Source organism: Antechinus flavipes, chromosome 3 (assembly GCF_016432865.1).
Source record: "Antechinus flavipes isolate AdamAnt ecotype Samford, QLD, Australia chromosome 3, AdamAnt_v2, whole genome shotgun sequence".
NCBI lineage: Eukaryota > Metazoa > Chordata > Mammalia > Dasyuromorphia > Dasyuridae > Antechinus > Antechinus flavipes.
Genome location: NC_067400.1, coordinates 245503485 through 245519813, shown reverse-complemented (window position 1 = coordinate 245519813; position 16329 = coordinate 245503485). Strand labels below are relative to the sequence as shown.

Below are 16329 nucleotides of genomic sequence, written 5' to 3'. Positions count from 1 at the left end.
CCTTTACTTCTCTGTCAGGACCTTGCCACTGAGAAAGTCAGCCTCCTAGCAAAAGCTGACTTCCCAGTGCCAATAAACTTTTTGCCAGGCTAACTTTTTGGGTTTGTGAATTCTTTCACGTTAGACTTGCGCCGACCGAAAGGGGTTCCCACAACACTCTGCCCTGCGCCAAACCTCATCAGTTTCAATGCTTTCAAAGTAGTTTGATCCAGGACAAAGTATAATTGCTGCCCACCCTGATTTAAGCTCTACAAGTCCTTGAACTGTGTGAGAAATAATAGGTAGCTACATAGAATTCAGCCACTATCACCTAGCTGGAAAGCTCTGCTGGTTCAGAATAACAACTATAGACTTCCCTTTAGTCTGGGATTCCTGCCCTAGTTAATCTTCTGTGGGTTTCAGGCAGGTCTAGAATCTAGGTCTGAATGAAATGCTGCTAAGCTCCTGCAGTCAAAGCCACCCAGCTGTTGCTTACTTCTAAAATTTCTCCTTTTAGAACCTAGCCAAAGGCCTGTAACTGTTCCTTAACCTAGAATACCACTCTGAGTCATATCTCTTCCTCCATGTGCCTCTGAGTCTTTGACTTGTAACTCTGTAGGATGTAACAAACATGTCATTTAGCACCTGTTCTCACATCCTCCACGAATTTAGGACCTTGGATCTGGAGATGCTTTTTGACCTAATACATTGCCTTTCTTTGCACTAGAATTCTCTGTATATTGAGGTTCTGATAAGATTTTGTCCCCAGAATCCACAGACCTCTCTCTATATCTTCTATGCTTCCTTGAGGTATATAAAAGATCCACCATGACTTTTTTCTAGGATTTCCTAATCAAGACCTTGGTGCATTTTCTTGATCTGTTTGGAGGAGTTTGGGGATAGGAGGGACCTTACTATATTTCTTAGAACTTTGCCATCTTGGGTCCATGCTACAATGTTAACTACTAAGTTGATACGCAATAACCATAAATTCAATTCTCTTAAAAGTAAAAGTAACTCATGAGGCAGCTAGGTGGCACAGTGGAGAAAGCACCAGCCCTGAAGTCAGAAGAACCTGAATTCAAATCTGGTCTCAGACACTTAACACTTCCTAGATGTGTGATCCTAAGCAAGTCACTTAACCCCAATTGCAAAATAACAATAATAATAATAATAAGTAATTCATAAAAAAGAAAATACATTTAATAAGAGATTGAATCTCAAACATCAAATTTGTTTCATTCTGTGGAGAACTGATGTTTATTTTCATTCTAGCAGGGTCAATTTAAATCAACTGGCTATGAGATGATTTTCCCCAAAAAAAGTCACGCCATAAACATGCAAAAGACAAAGAAATCAAAAATGATTACTATAACCATTCAGTTCTTTCTTCCAAATAGGGTTCCCCAGCATGGGTGTGATTGAACAGCTAGAGACTTGTTCAAGTAAAGCATATAGTAGGAAAGGAAAAAAAAAAAAAAAGAATTCATGTAACTTAGAGGAAACCACTATCCTGCAAACAGGATGTCAGCTTTGTCAGAGAGATCACAAGTAGATGTAGGGTTTGGTATTAACAACCTCAATCTCTCTTCTTTTATAAAATTAAATATACTAATTTTAGTCTATCTGGTATACCTATTTAACTTGAAGTAGCAAAGCATGGCTGCTAAAGAAACTCAACTCTACACAAAGATCTCTAAGAAGTTTAAGGACCAAATGACCTTCCCTTTTTTGGAAGCACTTCTGGCTATGGGGTTCCCAGCACATACTGCGTGAGTACTCTTTTTCAGAAATTTTGCTTTTGATATGCCTGAAAGTTTGCCTTGAAGAACCTGTAACTTTGAGCTCTTTGAAATTCAAGCCAGAGGCATCTGTTACTACCACTTTCTCATTCTTGGCTTAAATCTCAAGCTTGAAATTCTTCCTCCAGAAGTTTCACTGAAGAGTAGATTCTTCATTTTCTTTTTTTAAAAATCCTTTAACTTTGTTTGGAGGTAAATATTTTCAATACATGCCCCAACTAGTTCATTACCTTACAGAAATATTTTGCTTAATGAAGATTATCATATAGAAAGTCTGTGTGTCAAGGAGTCCTGTGATCAATCAATAAACAATTTATTGACTGTCTACTATATGTTTCAGCAGTTTTGGAAATGCCAATTTTTATTAACTATCAAAATAAAGTAGTAAATAGGTTTGTATATAGCTATGTTTAATTGTAAATGATCTATCATACGTTTCTTGGATTCCTTCATCTTCTGCCATGTCAATATGTTTTCCATCAAAAAGTTACAATTTATTAATCTCCATTTTGCAGAGGAATGAGACACTATTATCATCAATAACTCATTATTTATTGGCTATCATGTGGTTCATTTAAATTAAGATTTTCTATATTAAACTGACTTCAAGATTTGTTAAAAGAATATGTTTTCAGGTCCATAATTACCAGGATAAAAATTCTACAAAATGTACCTTTAGAGCCCAAAGAGGGTCTGAGATTTTGGTTAATGATAATCTTTTAAATTAAATCTTAACATTAAAACAGGGCAATTTGAATGAAATAATCTTTCATGCTCACATCTCTCTCCCTAAACTGAATTTCATTATTATTTTAATCATCAAAAAATTGTTTTCCATTTGAGTATGGAACTATGCTAAATAGCATGGTAAAAGAAATAATTTATTTCAATAAACATTTGAAAGTCATTTCTCATTTATACCACAAATAAGTCTCTTATTTTTGTTTTGGTTGTTAGTTAGGGTAATATAATTCAACAAATAAGGGTTTCTAACATAGATAACCTCTTTTTGTACCTCAGCAAATATCCTGACTTGTGCCTTAAAAACAGGCATCATTGTGTGGTGGACAGAATATTGACTTAGAGTAAGAAAGAGCTGGGGCTCAAATTCTGCCTGACATCCATCTGCTGTTTGACCCTAACCAAAAGTGATCCCATTTTAATATAATGATTTAGTATTTATTTATATGAGCATTTATCTTTCCATTCCATTGTACCTTTCTCCCTTACTTCCAGCAAAACAATTCACACATTGCTCACATCCAAAACTGTTATATCTCATCTTTAAAGTCCATCTCAACAAACACTTAATAAGCATCTTAATAAACATAGAGTTCAAAATATTTCTTGCAGAAAACATAAAAATGAATATTTAACATCTCAAACTCTTGTCCAAATAAAACTCATCTTTCCCCCAAAACCACCCCTTTTCTGAACTTTCTTCTTTCTGCCAAGATTTTGACCACTGTTTTAGTTGTCCTTCATGTTATTCCACATTTTTTATCCCTCTTCCACTCTGCCTTTTGCCCCATCCAATTAATTGCAAAATATTTTCTTTTGAGCTCCTCAGAGATTCTCACATATATCCCTTTAGCTCTACTTGGGTAACTGTTATCCTGGTGCAGGTCCTTACCACCTCTGGCTTAGACTAAAATTAAATTAGTCTCCCTATCTTAAATCTCTCCCCGGACCAGTGCATTTTCCACCCAGCTGCCAAAGTGAATTTTTGAAAGCACAAATCTGATCATATGACATGCATAATTAATCAGCTCCAGGGTCTTTATGAATAGTCTCTGATAAGCCTTTAAAGCACTTCACAACCAATTTACCATGGTTTTCTAACCATGTGTATATTATCACCTTTCTCTTACTGTATATTCTATCCAGAATTTGGAAAAATTGACTTGTAATAACTAGAGATTGTCATAGTTTCCTGGAAAATAAATGCAACCCAAATTCTCTGGTATATGATCTGACATTAGTCCAGAAGGTATGTGTCATTTTAGATCAGTATCTGCATCCACTAAATTACATGAGTTTTCAGAGATAGAAACAAACTTTGTAATTCATTCAGAAATTGAGTTTCCTAAAGAAAAACTTGGGATCTTTTGGGAATATTTATTGGTGTAAGCTCCATTCACTTTTCAAGAGCTGTCAATGTCAGGTCAAAATATTATTAATGATAGTTACATGTTCTTATTTCTGAAGCAATATTTCTCTCTTTTAACAAAATAACTCTACAGACATAATGGGCACATTTTTAGGAGTTTTCACCAAAAAAATTTAGGTGGAAAATCAATCAATTCTTGGAATTATAATTATATAGGCTTTTATAACAGTGAATCTACTTTGGAATTTAGGATCTTTATAGTAATAACATCTTAATTAATCATCATCACTTCTATACTACCTTTACTCTACCATCTACATCACATTTATTACATAAACAAATACTATACATTAAACATTATAAAACACATATATGTGTACATATGTGTGAGTTTAGATGAGTTTAAATTATCACAGTGTTTTTTTAGTCTATGATTCTCCATCTTTTGTGCCTCTCATTTTTTGTCATGTATTTTATAATCCTTATTAATTTTATCTATTTAAGTTCAATAATTAATGGGAATGATTATAGAATATTTAAAAGCTATATTACTTTAAAAATAATGAAAAGATAAACTCTTTAAGAACAAATGAGATGATAGTTGTCATTTATATCCATCTCATTTTCTGGATTTTTAAATTTAGCTGGGACTAGATTTGATAAATAAATAATTTCCTGATTTCCTTTTGCTTGTGTCTTTAAAAGTCTTGGTAACAACTATAAAACATCATTAGGATGTTTCTTATTTTCCTTCTCAGCTGTGTGATTTTAAATCTTCAGCTCTATTCTATGCTATTTTCCAGACAAAAAGCATTGGCAGCCACAGGAAGAAGGACAATAGAAGAGGCATCAGAATGGTGAGTAAATTTGGATTTTGTGTTGAGTTTATGGCAATTCAAATGGTTCTCCCCTCCTCCCCCCAAACTTCTATCTTTTAACATAATATTATTGAACTCAATTGCACATAGTGTTAGGTTATGTGTTCAGAAGTTGTTGCTATTTGTCCTTCATTCTTGAAGAGAACTATGACATCAGAGAAAAGACGCCATTATATGCAAGTGAAATGGAGTTAAGTGAGGGAGGCTGTGCAAACTCATTTACCTCACTTTTCTCTCTAGAGCCATCTGGGTACAGAGGTCATATAAATTATGTCAACTGGAGATGTAAAAATTTAATAAACTATCCACTAAGAATTAATGTATATCAAACAGTAGATAGGTTAGAAAACAAACTAAGTAGCTGGGATTTTTTTTAAATAAAGTATAGTCATTTGTATAGCAAAAATTATAACTAACTTTTGTTCTCCTTTAAGGAAGGAAAATGTTAATCTACGTAAGTTTCTTTTAAAATTTTTTTAATATATATAAATACATAAAAAAGATGTAGATTTATAGTTTTCTTGATGGAGTTAGTCAACTAAGAAGAAGATTTATATATTAGAAATTGTGCTTTCACTTTGCTATTTTAATCATTTGTGAAAATTTGCATTTTGTCATTTTATTATGCTCAAGAGCATATGTGTGTACATACATATATGTTTTTGATCTAATAAAGAATGGTACATATAAATGATTTTGTTATATATATGTGTGTGTGTGTTTGTGTGTGTGTGTGTGTATATATGTATACATATATATATATAATATTCCTTTTGTGAATTTTTTCCGTCTCACTACTATTCTGAAGCTACTAGTCAATTAAATTAGTTCATTTGCTGATTTCCTAGCATTTTCTAAATATGTCTTCACATTGTCTAAAAACAGAAATGATTTTGTTCTTGCTTTATTCATGTTTTATTGAGAAAACTTCTAATATCCTTTATCACAAATAGTGCTAGGAATATATAAGCATATATATGTGTAATGACCGCGTATTTAAAATCAGCCGGAGTCAGGAATTCAGGTTAAGGGAAAAATCTTCAATATTTATTGAAGTGAAGAGGTGAATAAAGATTGCAATAGCAAATATAGGCAAGAAAGATTGCATAGCAAATATAGGCAGTTGCGACAGGAAGCCAGCTAAGAGAGAGTGACGCGAGCCAAGCCAACCGTGGCAATGGCAATCCCAAAAGCCTCTCCTCCCCTTCCTTTTCCACTCCCCTGCCTCCACCCACCAAAATCGTCATTTCCTATACAACACATCAGGACTTGCACAAAGAGTGGGTGGGGGCCATTCTTTCTCCAAGCTTATATATTAATAGAGTATGGTCCAATTACTATTTAGCCTCATGTGCTTGGAACCTCAGTGCATCAACTCAAGCCTCAGCCCATTACATATATGCATGTATGTACATATATAGGTATGTATAGATAAAGATATAGATATTATGTGCATGTATAAACATTTGTTTGTTTATTTATTTGGAAATAATACATTCAAAAAGATGAGGTTAAAAATTTGCTCAAAGTATATTATTTACAAAAGAGAAATACCAGAACTTTGCCTACTATAAATACAGAGAAACAAGAATATATCTTTTAGAGAACCAGAGATAGTGAGGGAAGGAACTCTGGGTAGTATGTACACTATAATATCCCCTCCTCTCTTTTATTAAAAGTTCCAGGTAATATAGTATTTAAATGAGAATTATTATTAACTAATTTATTTATATTAATTAATATCAAAAATATTATTATAGTATTAAAATGAGAGTCGAAATTAAAAGTATAAACACGAATATAGAGATAAAATTGTCCATATCCAGAAAATCAACAAAGAAATTAATTGGTGAAATTGTAAACTGACCTTCTTCTGGAAAGCCATTTGCAATTCTGCCCCCAGTGTTATAAAACTGCACCCACCCTTTGACCCACTTATATCATTGCTATATCTCTCTATCCCAAAGAGATCAAAGAAAAAGGAAAAACCCATTTGTATACACATATTTATAGCAGCTCTTTTGAAGTAGCAAAGAATTAGAATCTAAGTCTTTTCTCCCTAAATTAGGAAATGGCTGAACAAGTTATGGTACATAAAATTAATGAAATACTATCATTCTGTAAGAAATGAAGAAAAGAATAGTTTCAGAGAAACCTGGGAATATTTGTATGAAGTGATACGACTGAAGTGAACAGAATCAGGAGAGCCCTTTTTTTTTAATAACAACAATATCATAAAAACAAATTTTTGACTAAAACTTTTCATAAACACAATCAACCACAATTCCATAGGATCTGTGATGAAACATGCTACTCACTTTATATAGATTCACTGGGCAGATTGAGAAATATACATATGCATATCAATGTATATATGAATGTGCTAAGTGAGAAATTGTTTTATTTGGCTATACACGTATTGGGTTTTGTTTTTCTTGTTTACTCAATAGTTGGACAAAGTAAGAGAGAGAGCTAGAGCTGAAAATAAAATAAAAATCTTAAAAATATTTAATACCTGTTTTTAAAATAGAAAGGTAAATCAGGGAACAGACTAGATGAGTAAGAACTGAGAGTGGGATGGGGGCTTAATACACACTAGTCCAGTAACTGATAAACTCCAAAATATAATTTATTGAGAAATTTTACTTGAATTTCTGGGAAAACTGGAAAGCATTTTGGCAAAAATTTTATGCAGCAGACCACAATAAGTTTCAAAGGAGTACAACACTAATATAATTGGTCACATTTTTTTCTTTTAAATTAGACAACAGGAAGAGATATGTTTCATAGAAATGGCTAGGGGAGGAATTCTTTTAAAAATTTAACTACACAAGGACTGAAGTTTCAAAAGAATGAATCATGATAGAAAAGCAATCTACACATCACTAGTAAGAAAAATGTAACAAAACTAGTCCAAATCCCTGTTGCTCAGACCCAAATCAGCATCCTCCAGTGATTGAGGTTTGTGTTAGAATGTAATGATACTTTTAAATCATAAAATTCAATAACTTAATAATAAGTAATCAAAAGATTATAATTTCAAAGTTAAAACATTTTCAAATAAAATGTATATTCCCTAAACACCTCATATTTTCCATGACAGTTGTTCACATTGTCAAAAAGGCATTAGTTCTCCTTGATCAGTAGAAATTCTACCAAACCTCCAACATTAATGTCCCATACGCTATGTTTTTCATGTTCAAAAGAATTGAAAGTAATGATAATCCCCAAAACAGCCTTTCTGCTGCCTTATAGTGAAACCAAATAAGTTTACAGAAAACAAATGTTGCTCTTACTATAAACAAGACCTTGGAGATATGGTCCCGAAAATATTGAAAAAAGATCTTCCACCACTAAAATAATCTGAACCAATGATTAGAAATGAAAGTTCTAACATAAAATTGAGCAAATAGCACAGTGCCACTCCTGGAGTCAGGAAAATTCATCTTCAGGAGATCAAATATGACCTCAAACATTTAGTAGATGGGTGGCTCTGGGAAAGTCACTTAATCTTCATTAATAAAATGAGTTGGAAAAGAAAATAGCTAATCACTCTAGTATCTTTGCCAAGAAAACCTCAATTGAGGCCATAAATGGCCTCTATTGAACAATGGAAACTATGAAAAATGATTGAACAACAAAAATAACAATGAAGGAAAAAGGTTAATAAATTTTAAATAATTCTTTTAAAAATCAAAACAACAAAATAATACAATCATCTAAAATGGTACAACTTGTGCAGTGAGATAATTTGAAGGACATAGAGATTTCCTGCCATTAAAGTAAAAATGACATCCAGCAATAGCAACAAGACCATCACTAGTGCCCACAATAATTTTTGAAAAGAAATTTTCACTTCCTATATATCAGAAAAAGCAAAATATCACAATAATCCCACTTTTTAACCTTGCTAAAGACTTCATACGAGCTTGTCCAAATCATCTCTGAAGAAAGGAAATCTGCCAATTAAGAGGTAGTTAAATCATTCAAATTGGACATTATAGAGAACAATTTAATCCTAAATTACCAATCATTATCATGGGTAAGGGAGGTTTCCTTGTGATATGCCCCACTTAGTGTTCCCTGGCCAACCAGGTAACACTTCCTCCTCCCTTCTGAGTACATAGTATGAAGAGGATCAAATATGAAATCTACCCCCTATGACAGGTCTCTGAGAGACTTCCTCCTTTCTTCTGTGAGAGCCAAATAGAAAATTCTTCTCTCCTTGTTACCAGAAAGCATGACTCCTAATAATGTCATTCATCGTTCCCTCCAAGTCCTCACTGGGGATTCTTCTGGCAGCAACATAGAGGGGCCAATCAGTATTAGATTATAATAAATAATAATTGACAATTGTTCTGCCTTTTGCTACTATCCATGTGGGTGCTGATTCATCTGCTGAGGTACTTTTGGTACTGGGGTCCAATTCTGTCGTCTGCTCTCCTAGCGTCTCCTTCTCCCAGTAGAGCCCTCATCTCTTTCTGCCAGTCACTGCTATTGGGACCCATAGCAGAGAGGGACTCCGTCTGGAAGACTGCTATTCTTCTGGCCCATATGTTATTTTGAATACAGCCAATGCAACCCTTGAGTCTTACATCCTATGCTGGAGTCAGAATGTCACTATGACTTGCTAGTGCTCCATAGCTGAAATATATTATAAAGTATATCACCCCTTCCTCTAATTGGCTGGTTCCTCTAAGAATCTCTAAAGAAAAATTCTGTATAAGATATGTCTTTATTCCTCTTGAGGATCTACTCCTGACTCCTCATTCTGGAAATGAACTCTACTCCTGGGCTTCACACTGATAGCACCCTCATTCCTGCAGACCCTAAGTGAGTCAATCAATAAATATTCTCAAGGAATGTGTCAGGTGCTGAAGTAAGAATGGAAATTTTTTTTTTCTTTTAAAAATATTTTTATTTGCTTTAATTAGGCAAAATCTGCTTTCTTACCCTCTCATATCAAATGACACTCTCCAAAAAAGAAACCCAAACCCTTTAAAAAGCTTGTCAAACAAAATTAATTTTCACATTGGCCATGTCCAAAAAAAAAAAATTAGTGTTACATTGACTTTCTCACCTCTCTATCAGGAGATGGATATCATGTTTTATCACTAGTCTTTTGGAATTATTGCTGATCATTATGCTAAAAGAATTCAACATAATAGATTTTCATCATATTTCTATATCATAACTTTTTTATTCCCCAATTCATGGACATTCATCCATATTTCTATTATTTGTTACTTCAAAAAGAACTATAAATATTTTACATGCTTAGAATTTGTTTTGTTTAGAACTAGTCTCTCTTATCCATTTCCTCTTTTCATCTGACTTCCCTCTTGAATCAAAGTTATTTCTTTACCCAACTCTGTGTGTGCATGCACATTTTCCTTTTGACCAATTCATATAAAAATGAGGTTCAAGTATCAGCCCCCGTATAAATGTTCATTTGTACTTTTATACTCCAATTATGTGAGATAATTTTCTCTAACATTGCTTTCACTTCCTCTTCTTCTCCATCCCTACCATGTGTTTATTTCTATTCTTTCAATTCTTAAGATCATAAGGACATAATAGAACCACTTTTCTTCAGTCATTTTCAGTTGGGGTTTTCTTTGTAAAGGGCTAAAATTATGAAAAGGTGCACTTGAATCAGACAACCGAGCACTTAAGGCTAACTATCTATTCTATGTGAAACAATGACTCTCTTAGCATATGTATGGGGAAATGGCTGTTCTCACCATTACTGCTGGCTCAATGTTTGATGTTAAGATAATCATAGGCAAGGATTAGAGAGTGCGGTCAAAGAGGCAAGACTTCACTTGGCTGCAGGATGAGGAGAAGAAAGATGGAGATTCTGGACTCCAGAATCGAGAAAAGATCTTTCACAAAATTTCTGGCAGTTTGCCTGCTTCTCCTCCTAAAGACCAAGGACTTTTACTTATCCTGACTCTGGCTGATCCTGAGGCCTCCAGGAAGCTATCCCAGACTTTACATTTCTTGACAATGATATTGAGATGGCTTGCCCTTTTCTTTCTCCTAATTCATTTTATAGATAAGGAAACTGAGGAAAACAGAGTTAGGTGACTTGGCAAGAGTCACAAAGCCAGTAAATGTGAGAGGCCAGACTCATAAAGATGAGGCTTTCTCATTCCAAGAACAGCACTCAATCCATCGTGCCACCTTGCTTCCCCCTTGACTTCATTAAGGTACTACTAAATGTGAACTCCATGAGAACAAGAACAATGTTATATATACTTTTTCTTCATATAGTAGATACTTAGCAAATGTTTATTGAATTTGTTGATACCAGTTCATTTGGCAGAAAGTTTTCTAGTTTCTAGAGATGGTATCTATTTATATTTACTTCTCAAGTCCCTAGGAAAAATGCTCTTGCTTTTTGCAGGTGATAAGAGTCAGTTCTCAAATATTAGAATGATATTTAATTGATTTGGATAGTCTCTCCAATAATACAGGTTATATATAATCATGATTCTGGGTGACTATTGTCTATATCTTCTCATTTGTTTGTCAGAAAGAAGGTAGTCTATTCAATGACATCAGGAGTAATTTTAGGAGCCAAATAAATGTTTTTTTTTTAAACAAACTTTTCTATACTCTAAAAAGAACTTGGTCCATGGTTTGGCATCTTCAAGTTCTGAATTAATAGTGTAACCTTGAGGGTTCTTAAATATTTAGTACTTAGTTTATTTAATTAGAAATAAGTACTTAAGTATGGACCTATATTTACTTCCATGATTCCACTGTGTATTAAATAATATATTATTTTATTATAAACATTATATTATATATTATTATTAAAATAATAATTAAATAAATAATTTTCTAACTCAAATTATTTGTGTATACTTCATTTCACTTCTACTAGATTCTAAACTAGTTTAGTATTTTATTCATTTTTAGTTTCTCCCACATCATGTAGTAAGTGCTTCATCAATATTTATTCAATCAAAATCATATTCCTAAAATTATCTTTTAAATATCAATTATAGATTATGCTTATTTTGTGCAAATCAGAATTGGAGGATATGCTTAAAATAGTGCCAATGTGTACAAAAACATTAATTGTAAAAAAAAAAAAAAAAAAAAAGAATTGAAGAATTATTCTTTTCTTGAAATCTAATACCATTATCAATCATTTGCAGCCACCAGTCAATAAGGTAGCAAGCCTGAGAAAATTAATGCTAAGATGGGAGGATATGAAAAGATTGACTTCGAAAAGTTAGAGAACAATCAGAACTGAGCCATTCTTAGGAATATAATCTTGTTAACCAAGAAAATTTGGGCCAAGATAGGTGAACTGACTTTCCAAAGTTGTCCAGTGAGTTCAAAAGACCTTTGGAGATGTAATACTCATTTCTTTTACATTTTTTTCTTAGGACTGTTAAGCAAATGAGACACTAATAAATGTCAGGAGGCAGGAAACTGACTATAGTAGAAGAGAAGAACTCAAATACTGCCTCTGAAAGAGACTGGTTGTGTGATCCTGGGCAATTCATTTCATCTTTGATGTCCCAGGCAACTTTCTAAGACTAGATTAAAAAGGGTTATTGGTTTGCATTGGCAGAGAGGATTTAGGAAACTGAGTTTCTTACACTAATAAAATCAAAAGCCAAGATCAAAAAAGGAATAGGAAGCAAGTAAACATTATCCTTCCTAGTCACAGTAACAATTTCCTGTTGCCTATTACTTGACCCTTTCATTACTTGAGAGTAGGGTTGGGCAAAAGTATTTACCTATCAATATTTGATTTGCTAACTCACTGTACAAACAGGCAAGTCACTTCGTTTCTCTGAAAGTTAGTTTCCTTATTTGTCTTATTGAGAGGAATGGATCAAAAGATTCTTAAAGTCCCAGTTTTAAATTATGTGATCTTACAACATTCCATAGTTATGTAATCTAAGTTTCTTTTTTAAAGGACTGGGTGGAGAAAGAATTAATATCATTACAAATGTGAAAACTCTTGGCCTAGTTTCATGGGAGTTTACTAAATCTGTTTTGTGAGAGCCACATTGCCTTGCTCTGGTGATAAATTTATTATTAAAACAAAGATAAAGAAAGTGTTTTATATTTCAGTCATGAATAAATTATCGGGATAAATGAGAAAGCTTTTGGTACCTGAGTTAAATCTGCTTTAATAAGACATCCAGAATTAAAACTAATGTTTTAAAAAGTGAATTGATGCTTACTGACCCTAAACTTACTCAGCAATCCTCTTTCACTTCCCACACTACTAATAGTGAGACTAACTAACTGACTGAAGGACAAAGAGTTACAATAAAACCCAAGTCTATACACAAGTTCCTACTTTTTCTTTCAAGTTCACTGAAGATCCTGGCTATGGAAATTTGCCCCGCTCATGACAGACAGACACGTGGCCATAGCTCCTTCAAAGCAAATGCCAACTAAAGCTCCCAATCCTATAACTCTAGTACTTCAAAACTCTGAACTTCAATGTGGGAGTCAACAAGCCTGTAAAACCAGCAGAACCTGGAGCCAAGCCAACTACTTTGTAAAGACAAGAGAGCCAGTATCAAGACAGACAGTCTTGTAAGAATCGCTTAGTAAAGATCTATGCTGGGTACTAAAGAACTAAGGAATAAAGGGAGCAGAAGAGTGCCACAAGATAGAACATCATGTGTGGGAGGCTATGCAGCGTTCCATTAAGCTTGGGGTAAAGGGCACAGTATCCAGCTGGAGTCACTTCTGACCATGAAGTCAGCTGGAGCAAAGATTTAGGCTGGTAAACCTTGAGTTACTTAATGTTTAGTTACTAAGACACTTTGAGATCCAGCCCCCAAAAGAACCACTATGAGAAGAGAGTCATAAAGTGAGTAATAGGGAAAATGGGTGGGGGGGGGGGGGGAAATATCAAAGATATCAGGAAGAAGAAAATTCAAAGACCATAAACAGATAAATCACAGGAAAGGAAGTATTAACAGAAGGAAATATGGCCTCCAGATCTAATAAACAAGTTCAGGCATAGATGAATGGCATCTATACAAAAAAAAAAAAAAAAAAAAAAAAGATTCAACATTGTTGAAAACCTGTAGAATTTGAGGAAAATATTGAAATACAATTTGCTGTTCCTGAGGGTTCAAAAGAGGTATGAGAATGATCAAATCAGAATTTATGGCATACACAGCAAAAATAATGGACAGAATAGAAAAATGGAATCTGCAATGGCAAGGGTCACCAAAGATACAAAACAGAAAACCATCAACTATGAATGTAAGGACAATCTAGAAGAAAAACATAAAACAATAACATTAAAAGAAAAATTTTTTCCTCTGCAAGCACAAAACATAGTGATCTACAATATAGTATATGTAGAAACAATAGGTCACTCAGAATAACACAACAGAATAAAAAAAAAAAAAAGCCCACTTAAAATCATAATGCAGGCAATAAGAGTAGAAAAATATCCAGAACTCTTGAACATAAAAAATGAAATTCCAATTGAAAAAATTCATAGATCACTTCCAGAAGAAAAAAAAAAAAAAAAGGCTACAAAATCTAAGACACACAGTGGATCAATTTAACAATTCAACTTGGAAATAAGTTCTTCGAGGGATCAAGAGAAAGATTGTATCACAATAGGATTGCTACAGGATTGTCTATCCTGGCACTGACTTTCTTTTTTTTAACAAGGTAGTTGGCCTGATTCCAGGCTCTGCTGGTTTTAAAGACTTATAAAATAAATGAAAAAAATATTTAAATAATACAAGACTATTTTGCATTCTCTAGACAATGTAGGAGCAAATAGAATAATTTCATCCAAAGAGTAATGGAGTTAAGGATGCAGCCCAGGGTGAACACCCCTGCAAATCTGAGCTTAACCATAGAAGGAAAAAAAAAATGGACATTTAATAATAAAGAATCTGAAACATTTTAAGAAAGAAAACCAGAACCAAAGACATTATTTGCTTCCTGAACACCCCAAACAACAGAAACACAGAAGTGAACAAATGAATAAAGAAAGGTCAACAATAACAACAGAATGACAGTGTAAAGAACTAAGAGTTTTTTTTTGTTTTTTTTTTTTTTTTGATGTATACAAGGAGACCAGGGTAAAGGTGGAAATCTGATAGATACTGAAGAGACATTCAAGGGCTATTACAGATAGAACCTGGTGATACCTTCCCTAAAGGTAATCTATTTTGGTAGGACTAAATTGAAATATGGGAAAGTACATGAAAGAAGGAAAGGGAAGAGTCTTTGATTTGGGGGTTCGAATCAAGAGCTAGTATTGAAGGAAATATTTCTGTAGTTTCAGAAAGAGAAGACTGTCAGGAAATGGTTGAGGAGGGAAGCATTAGAAGAATGGGAGAAAGGAAAAAGATTTTACTTTGGTAATGGGAGGGGATTCCACTGATGAATCAGTGTGTATGATCTATGATCACACATCCTTTGTATAAGGAAATGACAACCTTACACCGAATGTGATTTAAGGAATTTACTGCTGGAAAAATCTACTCACCCCCATATTGGTAGAGTTTGAGAACCCCTGCAGCAAATGGCATCTAGGGGAATAAGAGGGCATGGACATGGGGGGAGGTGGGGAGAATTTGAGGCAAATGTCAAAAAGAAAAAAAGATAAACAGGAAATAAATGATGTAGATCAGTGGTGGACTGTGTAATTAGGGATATGGTAGGGGAAGGGCCCTATTATAAAACAGTCTCTCTAACAACTGCAAAATTAGGCATAATTTTGTGAGTTTGGAAAATGGAATAGGGAAATATGGAGGGCAAATCCTACAAGGCAGTGACAGAAGGTACCTAGAGGGAGAATTTAGGAGGGGTACCCTGAAAGCTCTAATTACATGAGGAATGCAGAAAAAGAAAGACTAGAGGATTAAAGTAGTCATAACTCAAAGAATGATGTTTTGGAGTAGATAGAAAGAGAAGGATAATGAAGAGTGAGAGAAATTCTTTTCTGTAAAAGATGCGGACTGCTTTTTTTTTTTTTTCATGTTTCATGATTAGTTGAAAAAGAGTACAGGAAGAGAGAATCAATTTGACTTGAGAGGGAAAAAGAGGGGGAAGAATTTTATAGCCATAAAAAAGCAGAAGAATAAAAGGAACTAATAAACAAAATCCCGAAGAGGTAACAAATAAGAACGGGGAATAAGGGATAAAGAAAAGAGAGCCAGTAGAAACAAAGCAAACTTTAAATTAACATTAAAGTAACTGAAAGAACATCATGCTATATAGTTTCTAATTTTTTTTATAATAGCCTTTTGTTTTTCAAACTATATGCAAAGATAGTTTACACCATTCCCTTTACAAAACCTTGTGTTCCAAGTTTTTCTCCCTCTCTACCTTCCTTCCCCATCCTCTGGATAGGTTAAATACATGTAATTCTTCTAAACTTATTTCCATATTTATCATATCAAGATGGGGGGTCAGTGATGACGCTGTATCAAGTGAACCCAAAAGAAGCAGAATTTCCCTTCATGTTATCAGATAGGTAAAAACAATCATTCAAAAAGTAAATAAAGAAAAATGATAAACAAGAAAATTACATTATGATGAA

At 33.6% G+C, this 16329-nt stretch overlaps 1 protein-coding gene across 3 annotated transcripts in view; it reads left to right on the top strand.

Moving 5' to 3' along the window:
* The first annotated feature begins 1516 nt into the window (after positions 1 to 1516).
* Positions 1517 to 16329, top strand: part of UBASH3A (ubiquitin associated and SH3 domain containing A) — an 88406-nt gene continuing 73593 nt past the window's right edge. For all 3 annotated transcript variants that reach the window (XM_051984820.1, XM_051984819.1, XM_051984821.1), the window contains exons 1-2: positions 1517 to 1751; positions 4695 to 4748. In XM_051984820.1, coding sequence (XP_051840780.1) covers positions 1639 to 1751; positions 4695 to 4748 — 167 coding nt within the window. In that variant the 5' untranslated portion in view covers positions 1517 to 1638. The remainder of the gene's footprint in view (positions 1752 to 4694; positions 4749 to 16329) is intronic.